The sequence below is a fragment of the Eleginops maclovinus genome, chromosome 13 (assembly GCF_036324505.1).
Source record: "Eleginops maclovinus isolate JMC-PN-2008 ecotype Puerto Natales chromosome 13, JC_Emac_rtc_rv5, whole genome shotgun sequence".
NCBI classification, from domain to species: domain Eukaryota; kingdom Metazoa; phylum Chordata; class Actinopteri; order Perciformes; family Eleginopidae; genus Eleginops; species Eleginops maclovinus.
Window position 1 is genome coordinate 12,980,202 of NC_086361.1, and position 21,085 is coordinate 13,001,286.

The following is a 21,085-nucleotide window of genomic DNA, read 5'->3' on the forward strand; positions in this document are numbered from 1 at the left end:
TGTAGAGTCTTACGGTTCAGGGCGGTGCAACTGCCATACCAGGCGGTGATGCAGCCAGTTAGGATACTCTCGATGGTGCACCTATAGAAGTTGCAGAGTATCCTGGAGTCCATGTTGAACTTCTGCAGCCTGCGAAGGAAGAAGAGCCGCTGTCGAGCCGTCTTGGATATGACCCTGGTTTGATGTGTCCATGTCAGGTCCTCACTGATGTTAACCCTGAGGAACCTGAAGCTGCTGACTCTCTCCACAGGAGTCCCGTTGATGGTGATGGGAGGGTGTGCCTCTCTCTGCCTCTTCCTGTAGTCCACAATCAGCTCCTTTGTTTTGCTGACGTTGAGATGGAGGTTGTTGTCCTGGCACCAAGATGTCAGGGCTCTGACCTCCTCTCTGTACGCCGTCTCGTCGCCGTCTGTGATCAGGCCGATGACGGTCGTGTCGTCAGCAAACTTGATGATGGTGTTGGAGCTGTGTGTGGCCACGCAGTCGTACGTGAACAGGGAGTAGAGGAGAGGGCTGAGCACACAACCCTCCCACCCGGAGGGGCTCCGGTGTTGAGGGTCAAGGTGGAGGATGTAATGTTCCCCATCCGCACTGCCTGGGATCTGCCCGTTAGGAAGCTCATGATCCAGTCACAGAGGGCGCTGTTGAGCCCAAGGTCCCTGAGCTAAATGATGAACAAGTTTTATCTACTGTAAAGAACCAAATCAATACCAAATCCAAAGCTTCTGGGAATGCATTTCGTCCTACATCTTGCATTAGAGCTGTGCATCAATTAGACCTTTGGGGAGAATCCTGTTTGATTGGCTGTTTCCGGTAAAGCTTGATTGTTTAAAACCACAGAAACATCTTCATTTAAAAGATGGATGCTTTTGACAGCATTGCACAACGACACATCTGTGAATGGGGGTAAATTCCCATGTGAGACTTTACCATAAATGACTGGTTGTCCAATTTGATAGTGCTTGTAATATTTTTCTTGATGATATAGCGCTTGTTGTGCTCCATCTTTGATGTTTCATGGCATGTGTTTGCTCAGAGTCAAATGTCTCATAGACAAGATAAACAGGTTTCAAGCGGCAATTGCTTCTTTTACAGGCTAACAAAATGTTTCAGCAGATGTTTAACATCTTAATGTCCCATATGGAGGCAGCAAACTGTCTTCTAAGCCAAGATGATGTTAAACCTGCAAAGTTTGTTTAAAACTCCAAGGCTTGATTACATTCTTACTGTGTTTCTGAGATTCTCACAGTCTCCCTGTAACCCAGAGCCTGCATATCATGGGTATGAGCCTGAAACATAAAATATCAATGTCTTGAAAAACAGTTTTGCCCTTGATCACATGGCAAAATAGGAGATTTGTTAAAGTAAAATTGCAATTTTAAAGTTAAAGTCAACATTTGAAGATGTTCGGTCATGCACCAAAAATTGAGCCTACAGCAACCTGAAATCAAAGCCTTAAGATTTGCAGTGTTAAAAATCGGTTGTCTGTTGCAACATTTTCCAGGAAAAGGCAAGACTGTTTGGATTTCTTTGAAGTGAGATCAAAAAATACATCTACAATTACCCCTTCAGATCAGAGCAGCACTTAAGAGCATCATACATGGAAATCTCCAGATCTTAATTATTATTGAAGAGTATATATCAATGTGTGTGTATATTAGGTAGATGTAGGACAGCCAAGAACTGGAATCATAGAGAATTATATTTATAGGTATAGATGCTAACATCAGTAATAGTGAGAGAGGCCGTTTACAAATAAAAGTGGGTGCCTCCACAAAGTATTCAGCAGTGATGTTTCTGAGGCAGCTTGTAGGACACGTATATTCTGAGTCGTCTCTATGTCTTTCTGTGTCTTTCAGCCGGTCACTGTGGAATCCCAGAGGGCATTGTGAACGGTCAGGTGATCGGGGAGAACTTTGGTTACCGTGATACGGTCGTGTATCAATGCTTGCCTGGATTTCGACTAATAGGCTCATCGGTGCGGATTTGTCTCCAAGACAACCAGTGGTCTGGACAACTGCCTGTCTGTATATGTAAGGAATACACACTCTCACTTAAGACTCACATTATCTGATAAATTAACCCAAAACCTCTACTTCACTTCTTTCTCTGTATAACCTAAGATCTGGTCGGCTTCTTATCATTTAAGAAAAAATGATATTACAAGTAGTGGAAGAACGTGTATCCTGATCCATTCTAAAAATCATTATATAAACGCCTGAAGTAAAATGTTTGCTATAGTTCAGTGGTTACACAAACAATGAATTAGGGAATACTAACAAGAAACAACCTTTTCAGGTATGTTGGTGTTAGTGTGCAATTGTGTGGCTGTGGTGTGTGTGCGGTTGACAACAACAATTTCATTCATTAAAAAATGTATTTCAGCCTTAATGTGTTCTTAAGTGCAAACTCTAAGTAAAAACACACAATGAGAGCCTCACAACGCTTTCTTTACAATTGTGATAACATTGAACATTACCTTTGAAGGCAGGGTAATTTGTCATTGTCCCAATTCTTTTTTTCCCCTTTTTTTGAGGCTATGTCCAGTAATCAAGTCTATAATATTGTCTGACTCACAATAAGCCAAAAATATACAGAGCAACCAAAGATACCGTCTGGTTTTAGTGCACATTTTCTACATTGTTGTCAAAACCTGCCCTAGAACTACCCACAATTTAATTCAACTGGTAAAAATGTAGTCGTAGATTCAGCTGTGTGAAATTGGTTTAATAAGAAACAAATGTAAGAACATATTCAGTTAAAAAAGTAGCTACTATAACATTGTTTATGAACACAGCACCAAGGGACTTAGTCTGTTAGAGCCGATAAACCCCAGTCAAATTTCACTGGAGGGTGGAAATGTCAAAATTAAACCTTTTTGTTCAACAGTGATTCCATATTGAGTTAAGCCAGCATGTGGTTTGTATTTTGAGAAATATCATGTTTTTGATGTATTCACCAAATGGTCCTGAGGTTCTGCAGATCCACACCAGCAGTCTTATATAAAGTGCCAGAGGGCCAAATTGCCTGTGTGGTCTGGCTGAGATAAATTACTAGGCTTGAGGATAAAGCAGACCACTCTGAAATGTCCAGGCTTCTGTGAAAAATCTTCTAAAAATGGTCACTTACTGTGGGCGTCCTGAATGTTTTGAGGCACAAACTGGGCACTGTTAAGGTGGTGATGATGAGCCAACTCAAGCCAGCTAGAGGCGCCTTTTCCCCAGAGAGACAGCCCGTTTGTTCACTAAATCAGAACCATGTTTAAAAGATGTAGGTGGTGAAGCAGTGTCAACATTTTAGCAGTGGCCTGAAAGGGAGTTTATTTCCTCTGTAAAATGTTTTGACTATGACACTTAAAGGACAAGAAGTGTCATCATGGGGACTTTATATTAGATAATATGTTTTTGTGTAAGTATTTTTCTTTGTATTTAGGATAGTGTGTGTATCTGCTGTTTCTGTGCTCTGCTGTTTTTATTGTGTTTATTCATGCAGGAGTTATTGAGGGAAATCATTTTACAGCCAAATTATACTGTAATTATGTAGATGAGAGGCTCTTGTTTAGAGGCACAAACACAGAATGATGATGAGGCCGTGTGTGTGTGTGTGTGTGTGTGTGTGTGTGTGTGTGTGTGTGTGTGTGTGTGTGTGTGTGTGTGTGTGTGTGTGTGTGTGTGTGTGTGTGTGTGTGTGTGTGTGTGTGTGTGTGTGTGTGTGTGTGTGTGTGTGTGTGTGTGTGTGTGTGTGTGTATCTGCAGGGCATGCTGACAGTGTCGAAAACATTTGTATCTTAGGCAGGCCCACAAACTTCTGATTCTCACTGATCAAGTGAAAACAAGGCCTTGGCTTCCTCCCTTTCTTTCCTGTCTGCTCTTCTTATCGCTTTCATCTGTTCTAGTTCCTTTTTATTCTCCTTTTCCCAATGCACCTTTCTACCCTCCTCTTCTGTGTCTTTCCCGTGTTCTTTCTATGGTCAAACTCCTCTCCTTTCCTTTCCTTTCCTTTCCTCTCCTTTCCTTTCCTTTCCTTTCCTTTCCTTTCCTTTCCTTTCCTCTCCTTTCCTTTAAAAGGGGGGTAGTTAAATTATCTGTTTACACAACATCAAAACCCATTTGTCAGCACAATGAGGACAAGGGACACACACAAACTTCTAAGTAGCTCCAGTGAGTGAAGTTAACACAATGAATAATTATGAGGCACAATGCCAAGCAGAGGACGCTTAATGCTAATGCAGATGATTGCAAGATCTAATATTCTAAAATGCTGTCCTGAAATACAGATCCTTGCTTTATATGCTCCATCATCAAGCTTTCTCATAATTATTTATGATTGACTAAAAAGCAATTGCAATTTGGCCCAAATCTGTGTTTATTGTATTTTATTTTTGGTTGCGATATATTGTATAGGATTTTTATGCGTGGGCCGCCAAATAATTTGCAAAACATTTTTTTTTAAATGTATATATATGTATATATTTTTTTTTTCAAAACTTAAATTGGAAGTTGATAGTAGGAACTTTCCCGCTGGACCACCTTGATAAGGCACCTGATTGGTTGGTTTTGGTAAAACTAAACATCCGTAGTGTATAAGTAAGGGATAATGTGCAGTCATCATTGTGGTCATTATGGGGAAACACCCAACAGGCTGATCAGGGAGCCCAACGCGAAGCGATCTCTTGCTCCTGGCTGAGCCTACATGCTGCTTTTACAGCATTTTTTCAGGCCTATCAATTTAATGCACTTGTTTTGGCTTGTTTTGATGTTTTGGTTTTTTCTGCACCATTGTATGTGTGATTAACCTTACTACAAATGATGCGTGTAACATGTGCAATTGTTATGTTTTCTCAATTTCTGAATTAAATGGTTATTAATTTGCCTATTGCAGACAGCCCCTCACTTTTTAGTTTCTTGTTTCTGTTTATTACTGATGGGCAGCTCCTTTTATAAATGAAATGAAAAGTAATTTGAGAACTTTATTTAGCCTCCGTATTGTTTATGGTTGAAAGAGGGCCGTGGATTTTTTTTTAATTCTTAAGTGGGCCCTGAGTCAAAAAAGTTTGGGAACTGCTGCTGTAAGAGATTATACGTTTTAGTGGCTTTTTTTCAGGAGGAGATTTTGCTGAATTTGATGTTCTGAATTTAAGGAGAAAATCTGTCAATTTGTCATGAAAATTCAACACTTTTTTGCCAAATAGACTTAACATTTAGATCAGTGGTCAGCAACAAAAGGGCATTGTTAGATTATTTATAGCACAAAGGGGAAAAAAAGAAATACAATTTTAAAAAAACATGCATAAAAGAGATACAAGTAGCTGTACAAATTGTCATTTCCTTTTTTTCCATGCGGTTTAATAAAGGTTTTTAAGAAATCCTTATTAAACACAATGACACACGGCGACATGCTAATTTGTAAGCTCTATCTCAAAATAGAGTTATTTAAATGGAAAAATCTGCTTGTTCCATGTATCCACGGTTCACTCTTGTCTTCCCTTTAGCGATCAGCTGTGGCCATCCAGGAAGTCCCATATATGGTCGTACGGTGGGAAACGGCTTCAACCTCAACAACGTGGTCAGCTTTGTTTGTAACCGGGGTTATGAAATGGAGGGGCCCGCACATGCTCAGTGTCAGGCCAACCGCCAGTGGAGCCATCCGCCCCCAACGTGTAAAGGTGGGGAGAAAAGTTAAGTGTATTCACCCCTAACCTTATTTATCCCTTACCTTTTATTACCATCCAAACTCTTATCTTTATTTACCCTTTCTGCATTTCCCAAGATGGTTCTCCCATGTTTTACCACTGCCCGTTTCATTTCAGCTCAGTGACTGTTCATCCTTTATTTAATTTATTGAAGTTTTGAGCTAGATTTATTCCTCTCCATCCCTCCTGACTCCAGCCTCATGAATGGAAATGTCTTGATTTTGCTCACAAGCTTGTACACAAGCTATAAGCGTTCTACCAAGATTACAGAATGAAATGCCAATGAATCGTGTAAAATGTACAATGCAACCTATTGGAAGCAAGCATTACCCTGCATGGGTGCTGGATCCAAAACACTCAAACCTGCCATCATCATGTCATTTGCCATATTTACCATTTTAAACACCATCCTTAATTAATCTCCTTTTTAAGCCCTTTATTATTTCACAGGCGGAAAGAGGAAGAGAAGGAAGAGAAATGACTCTCCCTGGTTTAAGCCAAATAACACATGCTTTTCTCTCTGTGTGTACTTGTGTGTGTGTGTCTCTGTGTCTCTCTGTGTATAGTGGTCAATTGCTCTGATCCAGGTATCCCAGCCAACTCCATTCGGCAGAGTAAAATAGAGCATGGGAACTTCACCTTTGGCACTGTGGTTTTCTACGACTGTAACCCGGGGTTTTACCTGTTTGGATCACCTGTGCTGACATGTCAACCTACTGGACAGTGGGACAAACCTTTGCCCGAATGTATAGGTTTGTTTGATCTGTGTTGTTTTGTCTTTTTGATTCCACAATGAATAAAAGATAGTGAATTGCCTTTGCTAAGCCTGACTGCCCTTAGTTACTGTTGCCTCACCTGTCTCGTATCCAATTATACGAAAGGCACATAATGCAGTTTATTTATTTTTGAACAAATTGGTCCTTCATGTTGAAGACAGCAATAGGACAGCAGTCTTCTCATTGTTTGTGATGTGTTCCTTGGCTATGGGAATAACCTCAGAACGAATATTAACCTTTACACCTTTTTTAATTGGACACTTTAAATGTGGCTGCATTTAAAGTTCACGTCTTCTGAAAAAACACTGTTGACTTTTATTCATAGAGATGTCGATACTATTTATATATAAACAATGACATTTTTGATGAATCATCTTTTGTTAAGTGGATATAAACAAAGAATAAAAGGGCAAGAAAATGATGTCGCTTTAATGTTAGTTATACAGACTTTAAAACAAGTAAAAGTCACTTTTACATTATTTCAATATCCAAAGTCTAAATCTATGTCAAGCAGCAACAGAGTGAGAGTGAAACACAGGACAGTACAGATTCACCCAAGGTAAAAACACGATATAAAAATTGTAAAGATATATACATATTTGGATTCGGATTGTTAAATATTACTGCTCACTTTAAACAAATTGCTTTAATAAATCCAGGCGTGCAAAACATATCTGAAAGCAGTGTGTCTGAGTTTCTTTACTACCCATAATCCTTCACTTACATGTGAGTTTCTGAAACTGTGCTTTGAGTTCTTGACGGCACTTAATGCAGCTCCTCTCACAAAGCTGTGTTTAGTTGAAAATAGCTGTCTTTCCTGCCTTCATCTCGCTCCCTCTCTTTTGATCTCTAGTTGTGGATTGCGGTCATCCCGGCTCTCCCCCTAACGGTGTGCTGAGTGGAGATAAGTTTACATTTGGTTCAACGGTTCGATACTCTTGTCTGGGTGGGAGACAGCTGAAAGGAGAATCATCCAGGACGTGTCAGCTCAACGGGATGTGGAGTGCCCCCATGCCCTTCTGCTCTGGTAACCATTTTAACCTCTATTGAATATACCGACTTTGAAACCCACCCTATCACAAGGGGAGATGGATGGATGGGAGATGTAGATGAAAGATGAGACGTCTAAAAACATGTAGACTCAACAGAGTGTGGAGCACTTCATGCAGGCCCAATTTCTTAGCCCTTTTGCACTCAGTGGAAGGGATAATGGGATGGATGGATGGACAGATAGAGGCTAGGCCTGGCGAATGAAAAGAGAACATATCAGTCCCTGTCTGTTAAAAGGGTTGTGGAGCATAACCTGCCCCCCCCTCCCCACACACACACACACACCCACTGTAAATCCTCAGCCATAGACCCTTGGCCATGTGCATTCCTTTTCTGGTTGTTGAATTTCAACGATTTGTTAACCTATTTTATTTCAAGTCTTTTCTCATGAAGTCTCTCGGAGATGAATGTGTTTTCTCTCTTGAGGAGTACTGTGAACTGAAAGGATGAGAATAAAGAACACATGAAGCAGTGACTGTAGGTTCTTTAAATATTAACACCTTTATATACTTCAGTGTGAGTATTCAAGTGAGTCAATTTAAGACAACTTTGTTTACCGTAGTGTAGCCTTTCCCCCCTTGCTCGATTTACTGTATATGCATATATCATCACTTATTGAGCTATATTGTCTCTCCAGACAGAAAGCCTCCTTACCTTCCATCTTGTATAAACAAACCGGCTAACTTATATTGTTCTCAGAGGGATGGCTGGAGGCATGATTATGGCTCTCCAGACTGAGAGGCTTCCAGCTGCTTCTTATATAACAAACTGACTGAAAACACATTCCAGACGACTTGAGTAAAAACTCATTGTTATTTACAGCTATTGCCTGGGGCATACGCAGGGTGAGAGAGGGTAATATTGTACACTGCAGTGATTCATGGTTTACACCTGGCAGGTTTGTACCCATGGTAGAATAGCGACGTCAGCAATGCCGCTTGTTGACTGTTTATAAGCTAATGTTATTTCTAATGTATTGACGTTTCTGATAGCACATTTCAGGGGTAGTAATACAGTTATTTAAAACTAGGAGGTACAATGGTTACTGCGTCTAGCCCTGGAGCCTCAAATTACATTTCTCTCATGTCTCATTTTGACATTGTGCAATAGAGCCGATTGTGCAGTTTCTAAGTGAGGATTCGGGATTCTTCCTACACTAAAATGCTATGAGACTTGATGTACTTGAGAGTTGAATCAGTATTCAAGCAGGACATTCAGAGTCACATGCAGGCCTTGCATAGCAGCTCGAATATCTATTTATTCAGCCTCTACTTTAAACAGCCTTGGTTCATGTTTTTGGTTCTTTAATTGAACTGATATAAGATTAATACGACCCTTTGAAGCATGGTCTTCCCAATAAACTCATGTCAATTAAGAGGGAATACAGCTGGTGTATTTAAATGACGTTTTAAAGTCTGTGCTGGTCTATCTTTTGAAGTGAATTTGTTTTTTAAAAAATGCTTCCTTTATTATCGTAATAACTACTAATTATTCACAAAATTAGGATTCAAAAGTGAAAAACCTTCCAGCTTCACATTGTTTTTTGACATACTGTATGTGTTAAAGAGGCGTTTGTTTGACAGTCTTGATTTTATATTATTTAATTAAACATAATGTTCAAATGTTGTATAATGTTTTAATCAGTATTCCAAAAACCTAGAAGACATGCATGCAGCTAGCTGTTTCCCTGCTTAAAACCTTAATGCTCAGATCCGTAGCTGGCTGCTGCAACATATTTAAAGGGCAATGGTAGAATTACCCAACATGTCAGCTATTCCTTGAATCTTTAGTTACTGCTAGTTAAACAAAAATGTGATCTGAAAACCATATTTGATAAGATACTACATGATGTTCAGACCGTTTTATTTGCCCCCACCTTCTCTACTCGCCAGCCTCCAGTAAGTCTCAGGATCAGACGAGTAAGAAGGTTATAGCCTTGTAGCTTTTATCGTCTAGCTTTATGACAACTCCTGCAAACCTGGGCAAAAGAGCTTCAGCTCAGTAACCCGTGAATTTACCCGAGACAGAGTAGAGCCAAAATCTTTCTATCAGATGGATGTGTGCGTGTGTGTGTGCAGATGCATGTCTGTGTGACCGATTAGTGGTTGTTCCAAAGTCACCTAAGGGAAACGACCGAGATTAGTTTTCACAATGCTCTGTCACACAAAAACCTGCAAAGATACGTGCATGCCATAGACTTTGTATGACTATAGGTCACGCACATTCAGACACATAGAAATACACACGTGCGGCAGTGACATCAGGTAAATTGGTTGTTCTCCCCGTTGAGACCAGCTACACCTGAGGCTGCGTGATGACTTTGGAGCTGTGTATGTGTGAGCTTCCATTGCAGTTGGAAGCTCACACTCTAAAGATGCAATGTTTTTGTGTTTGGGCTAGATCCTTATAGTCACATAGAAAACCTCCATCTCGCTGAAGACGTTTTCCTCACATGTCTGAGCTTTTACAGACAAGCATTCATGAGACAAAGCAGTAAAGGCTTATTTGTTTACACTTGAAAAAAATCCTGGGCCATTACAGAAGATGTTGTGTCATTATGAGTTGTGTCTGAAGTATGTGTAAGCTCAATTTGGCTACAGGCCTCTAGATGTTTGCAGTAAAGCACCAACCGAGCCAGTGTGAAATTAGGTTATTTTTCAAAAGTATGAGGGTAATCACAAACACATTGCACATACATTTGGGAAATTCTTAGGTTGGTTGTTTATCACAACAACTACGTTGTTCCACACTTTGAGTTATGGTCAATAATGGATGAGGATGCTGTGAGTAAATTTAAAATCACTGTAAAAATGATAAAATATTTATTCTGCGTTCTCAGAGCTATCCAAAACTATCTAATTAGTCAGGCGTTGACATTAATTATATGCACACATAAACCAATGCAGATGTTAGATCATTAACAAAATGAAAAACAGTGACTAGAAATATTTGGCTTGTACATGCAGGTGACAATGTGTGTGTGAAAGTGTGTGGGTGTTCCCAGGAGCACGCTCTGTCTGTCAGGCAGATTTTGCTGACCAGGCACCCCCGCAAGGGCAGAGTGAGAATCACTCACACACACAGTGCGTCCCAGCCAAGCAGCAGCACACACAGGCACCCAAACACACACACACACACACACACACACACACACACACACACACACACACACACACACACACACACACACACACACACACACACACACACACACACACACACACACACACACACACACACACATTCCCTCTAAAGGCAAACATATGCCTCTTATCACCAAATGTAGTCCACAACAAATTGTACCCATGCTATACTCAGGTCCCCTGAGAGTCATTTATATTAAAATAAAGCAAATATTCACCTCAATTTGCTGAATTCACTTTACTTTTTTGTTGATGATTAACAGTTATTGTTATTTTGCATCTTCTTAATCTTCTCTGTTCTCTAATGGGATTTCTAATGTGATGAATCAAAAGTAATATAAAGGTTTGAAATACATTTTTGGTTATGGTAAGTGTTGTAGTTTCGAAGTCGGAAACCTAACTCTGTCTCCTTGTGTTCTCTATAGGCGACACGACAGGCTCCTGCGGCGATCCCGGCATTCCCTCCCAGGGTTCGAGGGAACAAACGGATTTCAAAATCCGTTCCAAGGTTTACTTCAGCTGCACAGAGGGCTATGATCTGATTGGTTCTTCAGAAAGGATGTGCTTCCCTAATGGGACGTGGTCTGGCACACAGCCCTTCTGTAAACGTAGGAAGATACAATTTTACTTAATCTCAACATAGAAATAACACTCTGACACTGATCCAGTCTATAGATCCCCCCATGTACTGCACAGTCAGTTTAAAGGACCATATTCATAGAGCTGGAGCTAGTTTAGATGTTCATTATCTCATTTTTTCCCCAGCTGTCCAGTGTGGTAACCCTGGCACTCCCAGTAATGGCAGAGTATTCCGTTTGGATGGAACAACGTTTTCTCACTCGGTCATCTACTCCTGCATGGAAGGCTACCTGCTCAGCGGCGCCACCACCAGGCTGTGTCAGGCCAACGGGACCTGGTCAGGAGCGCAGCCCAACTGTACCAGTGAGTTACCTGATGAATGTTTACAGTGGTGAAAAGTAGATTAATTCAAGTACTCTTCTTCAGTACAATTATAATTTATTTGGACTTTACTTCAATATATGCAGCTTTCACTTTTACTTCACAGCATTTTGGAAAAATCCACTCCACTATATTGACATATATCTGACAGGTTAAGTTACTTTTCAAATTACAAATTCCCATACAATTCCTGCTAAGTAAAATCCCTGATTTGTAGTTTGGACGGAGTTAAAAGTAGCACTTTGTTTTGCATTTGCAGAAGAAGTATGCAAAATGCACTTAATCAGCAGTAATATTAAAACAAAAATATGTGATATATATTTATATATAAAATATTATATCAGGATATTATTTTGTTTATAATACTAACATATATTTACTTAAGTAAGATTCCTACGTTTAATTGAAGTTCAGTGTGTGGGATTGGTACTTTGACTAGGCGATCTGATTACTTCTTCCACGACTTATAAATCAGTTTAACTTCTCAAAGAAAGTGGAGTTTTCTGCGATACATTTTATGTCAAACCTTTTTTTTTCTAATTTAAAGTGATTTTAAGCTAAACAGCAAACTGTCAGCTTTATGTATTACTTACTATATATTATCAAGGTATTAAATCCTTCAGGTAATAAATAAACACCACCAAACTCCTGATGTGTGATTATAAAGTCTGCTCTCCAGCCTTTTGGGACTCTGTTTCATGCCCAGATTTAAATGATTCTGCGACAGTTTGGCTTCTGAGTAATGAAATCGGCCTCAATTGTTCATTTTACTGCTACAGACTTTATAGAGTGACATGAATAACCTTGATTGTTGTTTACTTTAGCTAATTTGCTTTTTGAACTCTGTAAATAACCATAAAATATAACGTTCTGCTCCCATAAGAAATGTGACCCGGCCATGATTGAACAAGTGTTAATCAGTGCTGCATGTTACACATACTACAAAATTGCATGTAAAGTTGTGTATAATAATATTCATTAACATAAACTTTAGTTGGTAACAAAAGATCTCATTGAACACAGTTCTACATTGTGTTTAACGGGGTAAACTTGACCTTGCTCTGGACCCATCATAGAGTGTTCAAATGTTACCATTTTTCTCTGACAATTGAAATACCCAGCAAGGAAGGAAAGAAGAGATAGAAGTGCTGAGAATCCATATCTCTTTGTGGTGGGATCCTGGCAAGAAACTATGTTTTTTAAGAATCCCCTGACTTCAAGGATATAGCCTTTTACAGTACATTACATTACATCTATTTACAGCCATGACATTATCTGGGGTGGGTAAAAGCATTTAAAGTGCCTATTAGACCATGAAGGACGGAGCGTTATAAGTATAGTTTGGGGAATCCTAATGCTCCTTAAAACAGTCCCAGGACAACTGCAGCGATTTTAAATATCTGTGTTATTTCATTCACGAGAAGAAAAGCTCATAACTGAATCTGCCCGATCTCACAGATTCTCTATGCAGTGTGATTGTGACTGTAGAAACGGAGCACAAGTAGACATCTAACTAAGTATAGTTATAAAAGATAAATATGAAGTTTTAGTCGTCATCTTTTGGATCACTGGCACTTTTTTAAGACCAGATTTAATATTTGTACATTTACAGCTTTAATCTTAAACTATGAAATTCTGAAATATGTATCAGAGGGTCATTTCTAGGCCCACGCAGATTTTAAAAGAGTTATAAAAAGATAGCAAAATACAAATAATGAAAAAACAGCTCCCCTTCCCCTTTTTTTTTCGGTTAATTACGTCTCGTCAGCTTTCTTTTCCCTCCTTCTTCATCACTCCTGATATTTCAATCACACATGTATGAGTTTTATGCAAATTGATTACTAAATTGTCTCGCCATAGCAAAAAACTGTGAAGCAATTTTCGTCTTCATCCAATTTCTCCTTATCCAATCCCACTTGTCCATCTCCCTAGTGATAAACTGCGGGGATCCTGGTGTGCCTGCTAGTGGTCTTCGCTATGGAGAAGACTTCACGATTGGTCAGAATGTTTCCTTCCAGTGCCAACCCGGATACAGGATGGAGGAGGATGGTTCCCCTGTGAGGACATGCACCAACAATGGGACGTGGAGTGGGAATATGCCTATGTGTACAGGTAAGTTGTTAATGAAATCACTTAAAGCTTGGGTAGATCATTTATTTTAAGTACAGTTTTCAATGAATCATATGCTCATAAGCTTGTCCAATCACTTCAGCCCACGTCAAATTATTAATTACAAGCTCTCATTGTTTGATAGAGCTAAAAATGGCACTCCTCTACCCATTGCCCTCTTGTGGACTTGTCCTCCAGCAGTAGTCAGGCAGTGAGCATTTATGTGTTTTGAGTAACTGGCCTTGGATTTACCCCAGCCTTAATTAGCTTAAGCTATTTTTGGCAGTCTTTAATTGTTGATACATTTGTTCTATAGAGTGTATTATACAACTATCTCTAGCATTGCTTTGTCCAGAAGATGTTAATAGTATATGACATGTCTCATGGCTACAGCTAGCACAACGTATGTAATAGTATGGTTGCTCTAAATCCAACTCTAAATATAAAATGTAAATATTTTAAGACCAACACGGCAGATTCTGCTGTCATAAGAACATCAAACAATCTGCATAACATGCTGTAATTGCCTTGATTAGTTTAAACTGTATCTGTTATTGAATTTGATTAAGTCTCCTGTGGCAAAGAGATTAAATCGGTACATTTTAATGGCTCTAAAATTATAAATCAGTTGTTGAAATCAGTGATCTAATCAATGAGTCTCTCTCTCAAAAGCTATCCCTCAGTTTGCACAACAATCACTTTTCACCTGCAGCTGCTAAAACTGGCAGCTTTTTTTTCTGTCTTTCTTTCCTAACACGTCCCTCTCTCTCCCTCTTTCTCTCTCTCACACAGCTGTGACCTGTCCGGCTCCCCCTGCCATCAGTAACGGGGTACTGCAGGGCAGTGACTTTGAATGGGGCAGCAGTGTGAGCTACAGCTGCTCACCGGGATACGAGCTCTCATTCCCAGCCGTCCTGACCTGCGTGGCAAATGGAACCTGGAGTGGCATGCTACCACAGTGCTTACGTAAGAACACACACACACACACACACACACACACACACACACACACACACACACACACACACACACACACACACACACACACACACACACACACACCTACAAATATGCCAGCTCGCACACTTCCTGTCATTATTCTTTCATTCATTAGTTACAGTTGGAAACAAAATTTACATTTGTCCTTGAGCTACTCAGAAACTATGCACTTATTTGCAAGGTAAGCACCACATAGTAAAATGGGATTGTGTTTGTTTGTGTGTGTGTGTGTGTGTGTGTGTGTGTGTGTGTGTGTGTGTGTGTGTGTGTGTGTGTGCGCGTGCGTGCATGTGCGTGTGTGTGTGTGTGTGTGTGTGTGTGTGCAGCCAAGTTTTGTGGAGACCCAGGAACTGCAGTCGGGGGTTTCAGAGAGGGACGAAGTTTCATCTATCAATCAGAAGTCTCCTTCAGTTGTTCTCCACCTCTCCTTCTGGTCGGAACGGCAACCAGACAATGTGAAAGTGACGGTTCCTGGAGCGGCACGCACCCTCGCTGTATCGGTAATTTGATTCAATTACTATTAAAAATCCATTTCATGAATATTTTATTCTGGGAGTGCTTCCTTTAAACTAGCGAATCTGATGCTCGTAAGGTATTAGTTTTATTATAGTTATATGAAGTTTTTTTTCAACTTGGCCAAATGAAATCATTTAGAGTTTCCCCTCATTTTATAATTCATGCTCAATCTCAACTCATGTTGACTCTGGATCTTGTTACATGCAGCTACGCTACAATTATTTTATAAAAGATGTAATTGGCAACATATTCAAATTCAAATTTCACTGATCTGAAAGGGGATGAAAAAGAGCATTAATGACCAGAGATCAAATGCCAGTTTTTGGAAAGTTTTAAATACTGAGATTTGAAAGTCTTACTCAACCAACTTAAAATATGAAAGTGAAATCTTTTGCACTTTATTTCTGAATACATGTAATAGTTAAGAAAACTCCACTTTAGTATGCAGTGCAACTAAGTCTCCAATTTGTTTAAAATACAGTCCCGAGGCTGTTAACCTCCACCAAAAGATTATTAAAGATTTGACTAATTACTTTTTAATAGTTCCTGACTATATCATCAATCTTTTACCCTCAAATAATCTGTAGCGTGGCCTGCTATCCTCAGGCCGGGGTATCTGACCCACTTCAAAGTTTGGGTTAATATTAAAATGCAGAGATGGAAAATCTTTAAATGATATTTCATAGAAGGAACAGACCTGTTTTGATTGTCGTCCCACTGCTGTACATATCCTTTTGATTACTTCTGTTTTGCTTCTTTTTTTTTTATGTGTTTACTTTATTCACTGAAGAGATATGTGGGTTTGTAACCTGTGAAGCAGATGATTTAGTTTATGTTGTTGGCAGTTTATTAGGACTGGTGTGTGGCTCAGCAGGGAGCCCAGACTGGTGACTGCTTAATGATCATGGCAATTAATGGTCGACGCCCACATTTCAATTTACTCCTGGGTTTGCTGTGCAGAGCAGCTGCTGTTCTGCCAAAGCTAAAGTTACACAGACTTATCCGAATAATAATGAGTGGAGGAGTCATGGGAGGACAAGCCTTAAAGAGTTCCACGGATGTTAGTAAAGCTATCATTTTTACAAACAACTATTCTTACTTGTTCGTGAATATTACAAGTGTATATTCTACTACCAATCACAACTCTGTCAAGGTTGCAGTGTCTGTAACAACAACACGTTTCTCCAGCATCGTTAATGGCAAGGCTACAACATACATTTTATACCAAGAGTCTTCAATTCTCTTTTAGATTATCATATAACTACTAAATATGTGTTTTAAATCTATGTTTTGCAGCTGATCAAACATCACAAAACCAATGTGTTTTAAATTAGTTATAGTAACTTCTTGTGATGCCTACTTACTTACTCCCTTTGAAGTTATTGTACAATGAGCACTTTGACTATGAACCGAATTCCAGCATTTGAAAGAAAGATAATACAGTATTATGTTCAAAAACATTCAGTGAGTAATTTAAAAGGTATGGATCGTATATAAGATCCCCTTTTTCAGAAACTAAAGAGACAGCCCTTGATCATTATCGACAAAGGCATACGCTCCTTACTATGCAGTATATAGTAAAAAGGTTTCAAAAAAAGGGCGTCCACAAGCTGCTGCTATCCAGGAATTAAAAAAAAAAGCATATTAAGCACACATTACAAATAGTCCCATTGGGTCACTTCATCGCCACTGGATGTTTAGAGCACCACTTCACATGTCTGACTCAGAGCAGGTGCTTAAACATCAAGTATGGTGATGAATTGTAATAAATGAGAGCTTTTGTGATGCGAACAGACACTTGACTCTTTGTTCCTTCATAGCGCTAGATGGGGCATGCTTACAGAACTCTGCAGCTAGTATAAAGTCGAATGCTCTTTGTGAAAACGACTATCTAAAAATAGAAGGCTCCCTCTGAAGTGTTTCTCCACTGATGTAAAGGCTTAATCTATAGCGACTGCAGAAGGAGAAGTTACAGCATGAGTGTGCTGCTATCCAGTTTTATACCATGACTTCTTCTCAAGACACGAGCACACACACAAACATCCCAGTGTTTTCTGCTGTGATGGAAGTGAATGTAATGTTCACTGTGTGTGTGTGTGTGTGTGTGTGTGTGTGTGTGTGTGTGTGTGTGTGTGTGTGTGTGTGTGTGTGTGTGTGTGTGTGTGTGTGTGTGTGTGTGTGTGTGTGTGTGTGTGTGTGTGTGTGTGTGTGTGTGTGTGTGTTTAGGTTGATTTATTAGTGTGTGATTGCAGGTGTACATTAGTGTGTGATGTGTATTACGATGTGAGCGAAACAGAATGAGTTTTGAGCCCAAGCAGCCTGCTCTTTAAATAAGAAAGAAGAAGGGGGGGAGTGACATGTAAAGATAGAAAGAGAGAGGAAGAGAGCAGTTAAAGAAAGAAGGGGAAGACAGAGAGGGAGGGAGGGAGGGAGAGAGCAGTTAGAGAAAGAAGGGGAGAGGGGAGACAGAGAGGGAAGGAGAGAGGTGCAGGAAGAAAGAGCGAGGTAAAGGCAGGGGTAAGAGAGAGAGGAGTGGGGAGTGAATCTGTCATTTCGGAAGCTGTATTGAATCGAGCTCTGCGTCAGGATGTGCTCTACATGCTGATGTTCATGCCCCTCACACACTCTCTTTCTCTCACTCACACACACACTCTCTCAGAGCTGGCCCCGCTTCGTTTTCTGATAAAGCACTACTGCCCCCTGCTGTCCTGCTGGGGTACATGCACTACAGTTACCATGACAACAGAGGAGAGGGAAGTAGAGTTGAGGGAGGGTATATAAAGCTTCTGCTAATGTGTCTCTCTTTTAGATTTTGTGTAATTACTTCCACGCCTGTTCTGTTCCTTTCAGAACCGACCAAAACCAGCTGTGATAACCCAGGGACGCCACGCTACGGCTCCTTAAACCGGACCTTCGGCTTCAAGGTAACATACCCCTTCTGACAGATAACTAACTCCAGCTAACTTCCCATACAAGTAGTTAACTCCTAAACTAATATAGAAGCTGACATTGTGCCTCCTAGCATAAGTAAATGGAGCTTAGCATCTGTTGTAATACAAAGAAAGAGAAGGGGAGAAAGAAGTAGGGGAGAGGCGGACAAGATGAAATGGAAATCTTTTCAAACTGTTGCTCAGACTCAAGACATTTAAAGATGTTAACTTGGATATTCAAATATGTCAAACTTGATTAATGGGGAAGGTAGTTTGCAGATAAATCCATTATGAAATTAATTGTTCGAATGTCCTTTTACAACCAGACAAATTAATGGGGTAGCTACCACGCTACATGGAGGCGGCAAAATCCCTCATGACAGCAGGGGGGACACAAATGTGAGATGTTGTGATTACATGACTAACATTTCAAACTTGAAAGTCTTTTTCTCCTTTAATTTGAAGCTTTATACCATACTCACACCGCATGTTTGTTAAAAGAGTGATGGTTGCGGTAATTATTCATCCTGTCCCTTCCTGCGTGTACATCACTGTAAAAAGATGGGGGAGGGATGATTCACAGTACAGTTCTGAAGAGAAAAATACTTTCTAAAGTTCAGCCAAAGCTTCAGCTTTCCCCTTCACTGAGGCTCATCAAGGGAAGAAACAAAAAAGAAATGTCACCAAAATAACCATAGCATCCTCGATTCAGCTGAACTTTGAAATACACGAAAGAGCACTTTTATTCATCCCCATAGGTATTACAGTATAATGATGATATAAAGAGAATTACTGCAAACTATATTCAACCTCATTACTATGTGTATTGTAATGAGATGGGGATTTAAATAACCATATATATCTGGTGAATAGATGAAATCTTTGTAGTATTCCATTATTTTAAAAATGGTATCACTTTAGTCCTGTGTGTGTTTGTATCCTTCACTCTCTCCATCCCCCTCTCTCTTTACAGGTGGGGAACGTGGTGTCTTTCCAGTGCCAGCCAGGTCATTTGATTCAGGGCTCTTCCTCTAGAACCTGCCAGCCTGACCTGACGTGGAGCGGTTCACAACCCGAGTGCATACGTAGGAGACATTCATCCTATCATCTTGTCAACCTATCGCCCATCCATCCCTTGTCCCTCAGACTCCTAACTCCAGTGCACAAATTTTTCCTCTCCACCATACAGCCCACGCCTGCAAACAGCCGGAAAGCCCGCTCCATGTGGACGTGGTGGGGATGGATCTGCCTGGTTTTGGCTACACCTTGGTGTACAGCTGTCAGCATGGCTTCTTCCTGGCGGGAGGCTCAGAGCACAGAGTCTGCAAGAATGACGGCACCTGGACGGGAAAGATGCCTATATGTCGAGGTAAAAAAAACCTCAATGTTTCATGTTATATCTTTTTGAGTTTTGAACGGTCTTGCCTGGAAAAATTAAGTCGGAGTGAACAGGTAGGAACATTTAGTGCGTCTTGCTCAAGGACACTTTATCAGCATGCAAACTGGGGCAAACAGTCCATCTGGAGTAGGGTGAGATTACCTATTGGGCTGGTCTGGCTGCCCTGATTAAATGAAAATTAAAAGATAAAACAACATCCCGTGGTGTTTCATTCTTTATTAGATTAGCATTAATTACATTTCTTGAGGAGAGCAATGACAGACTGATTTTATTGTTAGGGTATTCTACTTGATTTTTCAAATAACCAAAGTCTGTGCACAGTAATATAACTCTACTCAAGTAAAAGAAAAACTGCTTAAATACTCTGAAACTAAGAAGTACTAAAAAAAAAACGTCTTGCATGTTGCCTCTTTTTACATGAAATGGAATCATTTGTTTTTGGTCGTACAGGGCCAGTCTGACCGACATTTACAGGCATGTGTTTTTGTTGTTGTTCTATTGTTTTATTCTGGTTGTGAAGAACATGCCAGCTAATGCAGGGATTGTTGTGACCAAAGACCGTTTATGACCTTATACACTTGCATAGGATTTTCACTCAGACAACATCAATGCTTGCCAAAACAATTTTCTCAGTAATGTGTTTCTGTAGCTGTTTGGAAGCCTTCAATCGTATCCCACAATCTCCACCAGTAGATGGAGTTTGCTGAGCTGTAATTTTAGATGTTGATATTTTCACCCTTCTGAGCACTTTAAGGACTTCTCGTCCCCATTAGCTTGAAAGTGTCTCTCTGACTCTGAAAGTGGTTGTAGACAAAACAACCTCACCACCACAAGGCCCATTTAGCTCTTCAGTTGTTTCCTCCATCAACACTATTGCACAACTCATAAGGGACATTCCCTAGAATCTACATCTTAATAAAATGTACACACCAATATTAATGTGTCTATTTTTTGGGACATTAGTAGAGTTCCTGTCTTTTTTTATCAAGACATGCTAACAGAGGAAGTTGTGCAGGGGAACAATTCCAGCTTCAACTTTGAAATCACTCACAAGGCGTGTCACCTTTTTGCCCCGTGGTAGCCTTTAAAATTGGAGCTCTCTGATCCAATTTGAGATTCTAGGACAAATACTCTCTCTTGCTTGCCATTACCTGTTGGTAACAATGGCTGCATGTTGAAGTGATGTTAGGAGCAGCCCTGAATAGTCAAACCCAAAATGTCTTAATTCTATTCTTAAATGGATCCAATATGCACAACAGTTATTGGTCATGAACTATTTCCAGTGCCTTTAAAGACCCATTAAAGAACCTTATGTTTGAGGACCCTATTCCACACACTTGTCGCTTACTACGCACATGTGTGACTAATAGTAACCAACGCTGCATTCTAATTTGCTGTTCTGATACTATTAAGTGCGATCTCCCCTGCATAATGGCCTTAGATATTATCTTAACCACCAGTCAGTTAAACACAGGGCAGACTGATACCTTTTAATATCTCAACATGATTTG

The 21,085-nt window shown here is 40.0% G+C and overlaps 1 protein-coding gene across 1 annotated transcript in view; it reads left to right on the forward strand.

The window, feature by feature from the left end:
• The window catches only part of csmd3b (CUB and Sushi multiple domains 3b), a 312,509-nt gene that overhangs the window by 281,842 nt on the left and 9,582 nt on the right, over positions 1-21,085 (forward strand). Inside the window, exons 55-66 of the mRNA XM_063899320.1 lie at positions 1,860-2,033; positions 5,492-5,677; positions 6,259-6,444; positions 7,322-7,495; positions 11,087-11,269; positions 11,427-11,603; positions 13,554-13,733; positions 14,523-14,696; positions 15,056-15,229; positions 18,096-18,169; positions 19,149-19,260; positions 19,365-19,544. Coding sequence (XP_063755390.1) covers positions 1,860-2,033; positions 5,492-5,677; positions 6,259-6,444; positions 7,322-7,495; positions 11,087-11,269; positions 11,427-11,603; positions 13,554-13,733; positions 14,523-14,696; positions 15,056-15,229; positions 18,096-18,169; positions 19,149-19,260; positions 19,365-19,544 — 1,974 coding nt within the window. The remainder of the gene's footprint in view (positions 1-1,859; positions 2,034-5,491; positions 5,678-6,258; positions 6,445-7,321; positions 7,496-11,086; positions 11,270-11,426; positions 11,604-13,553; positions 13,734-14,522; positions 14,697-15,055; positions 15,230-18,095; positions 18,170-19,148; positions 19,261-19,364; positions 19,545-21,085) is intronic.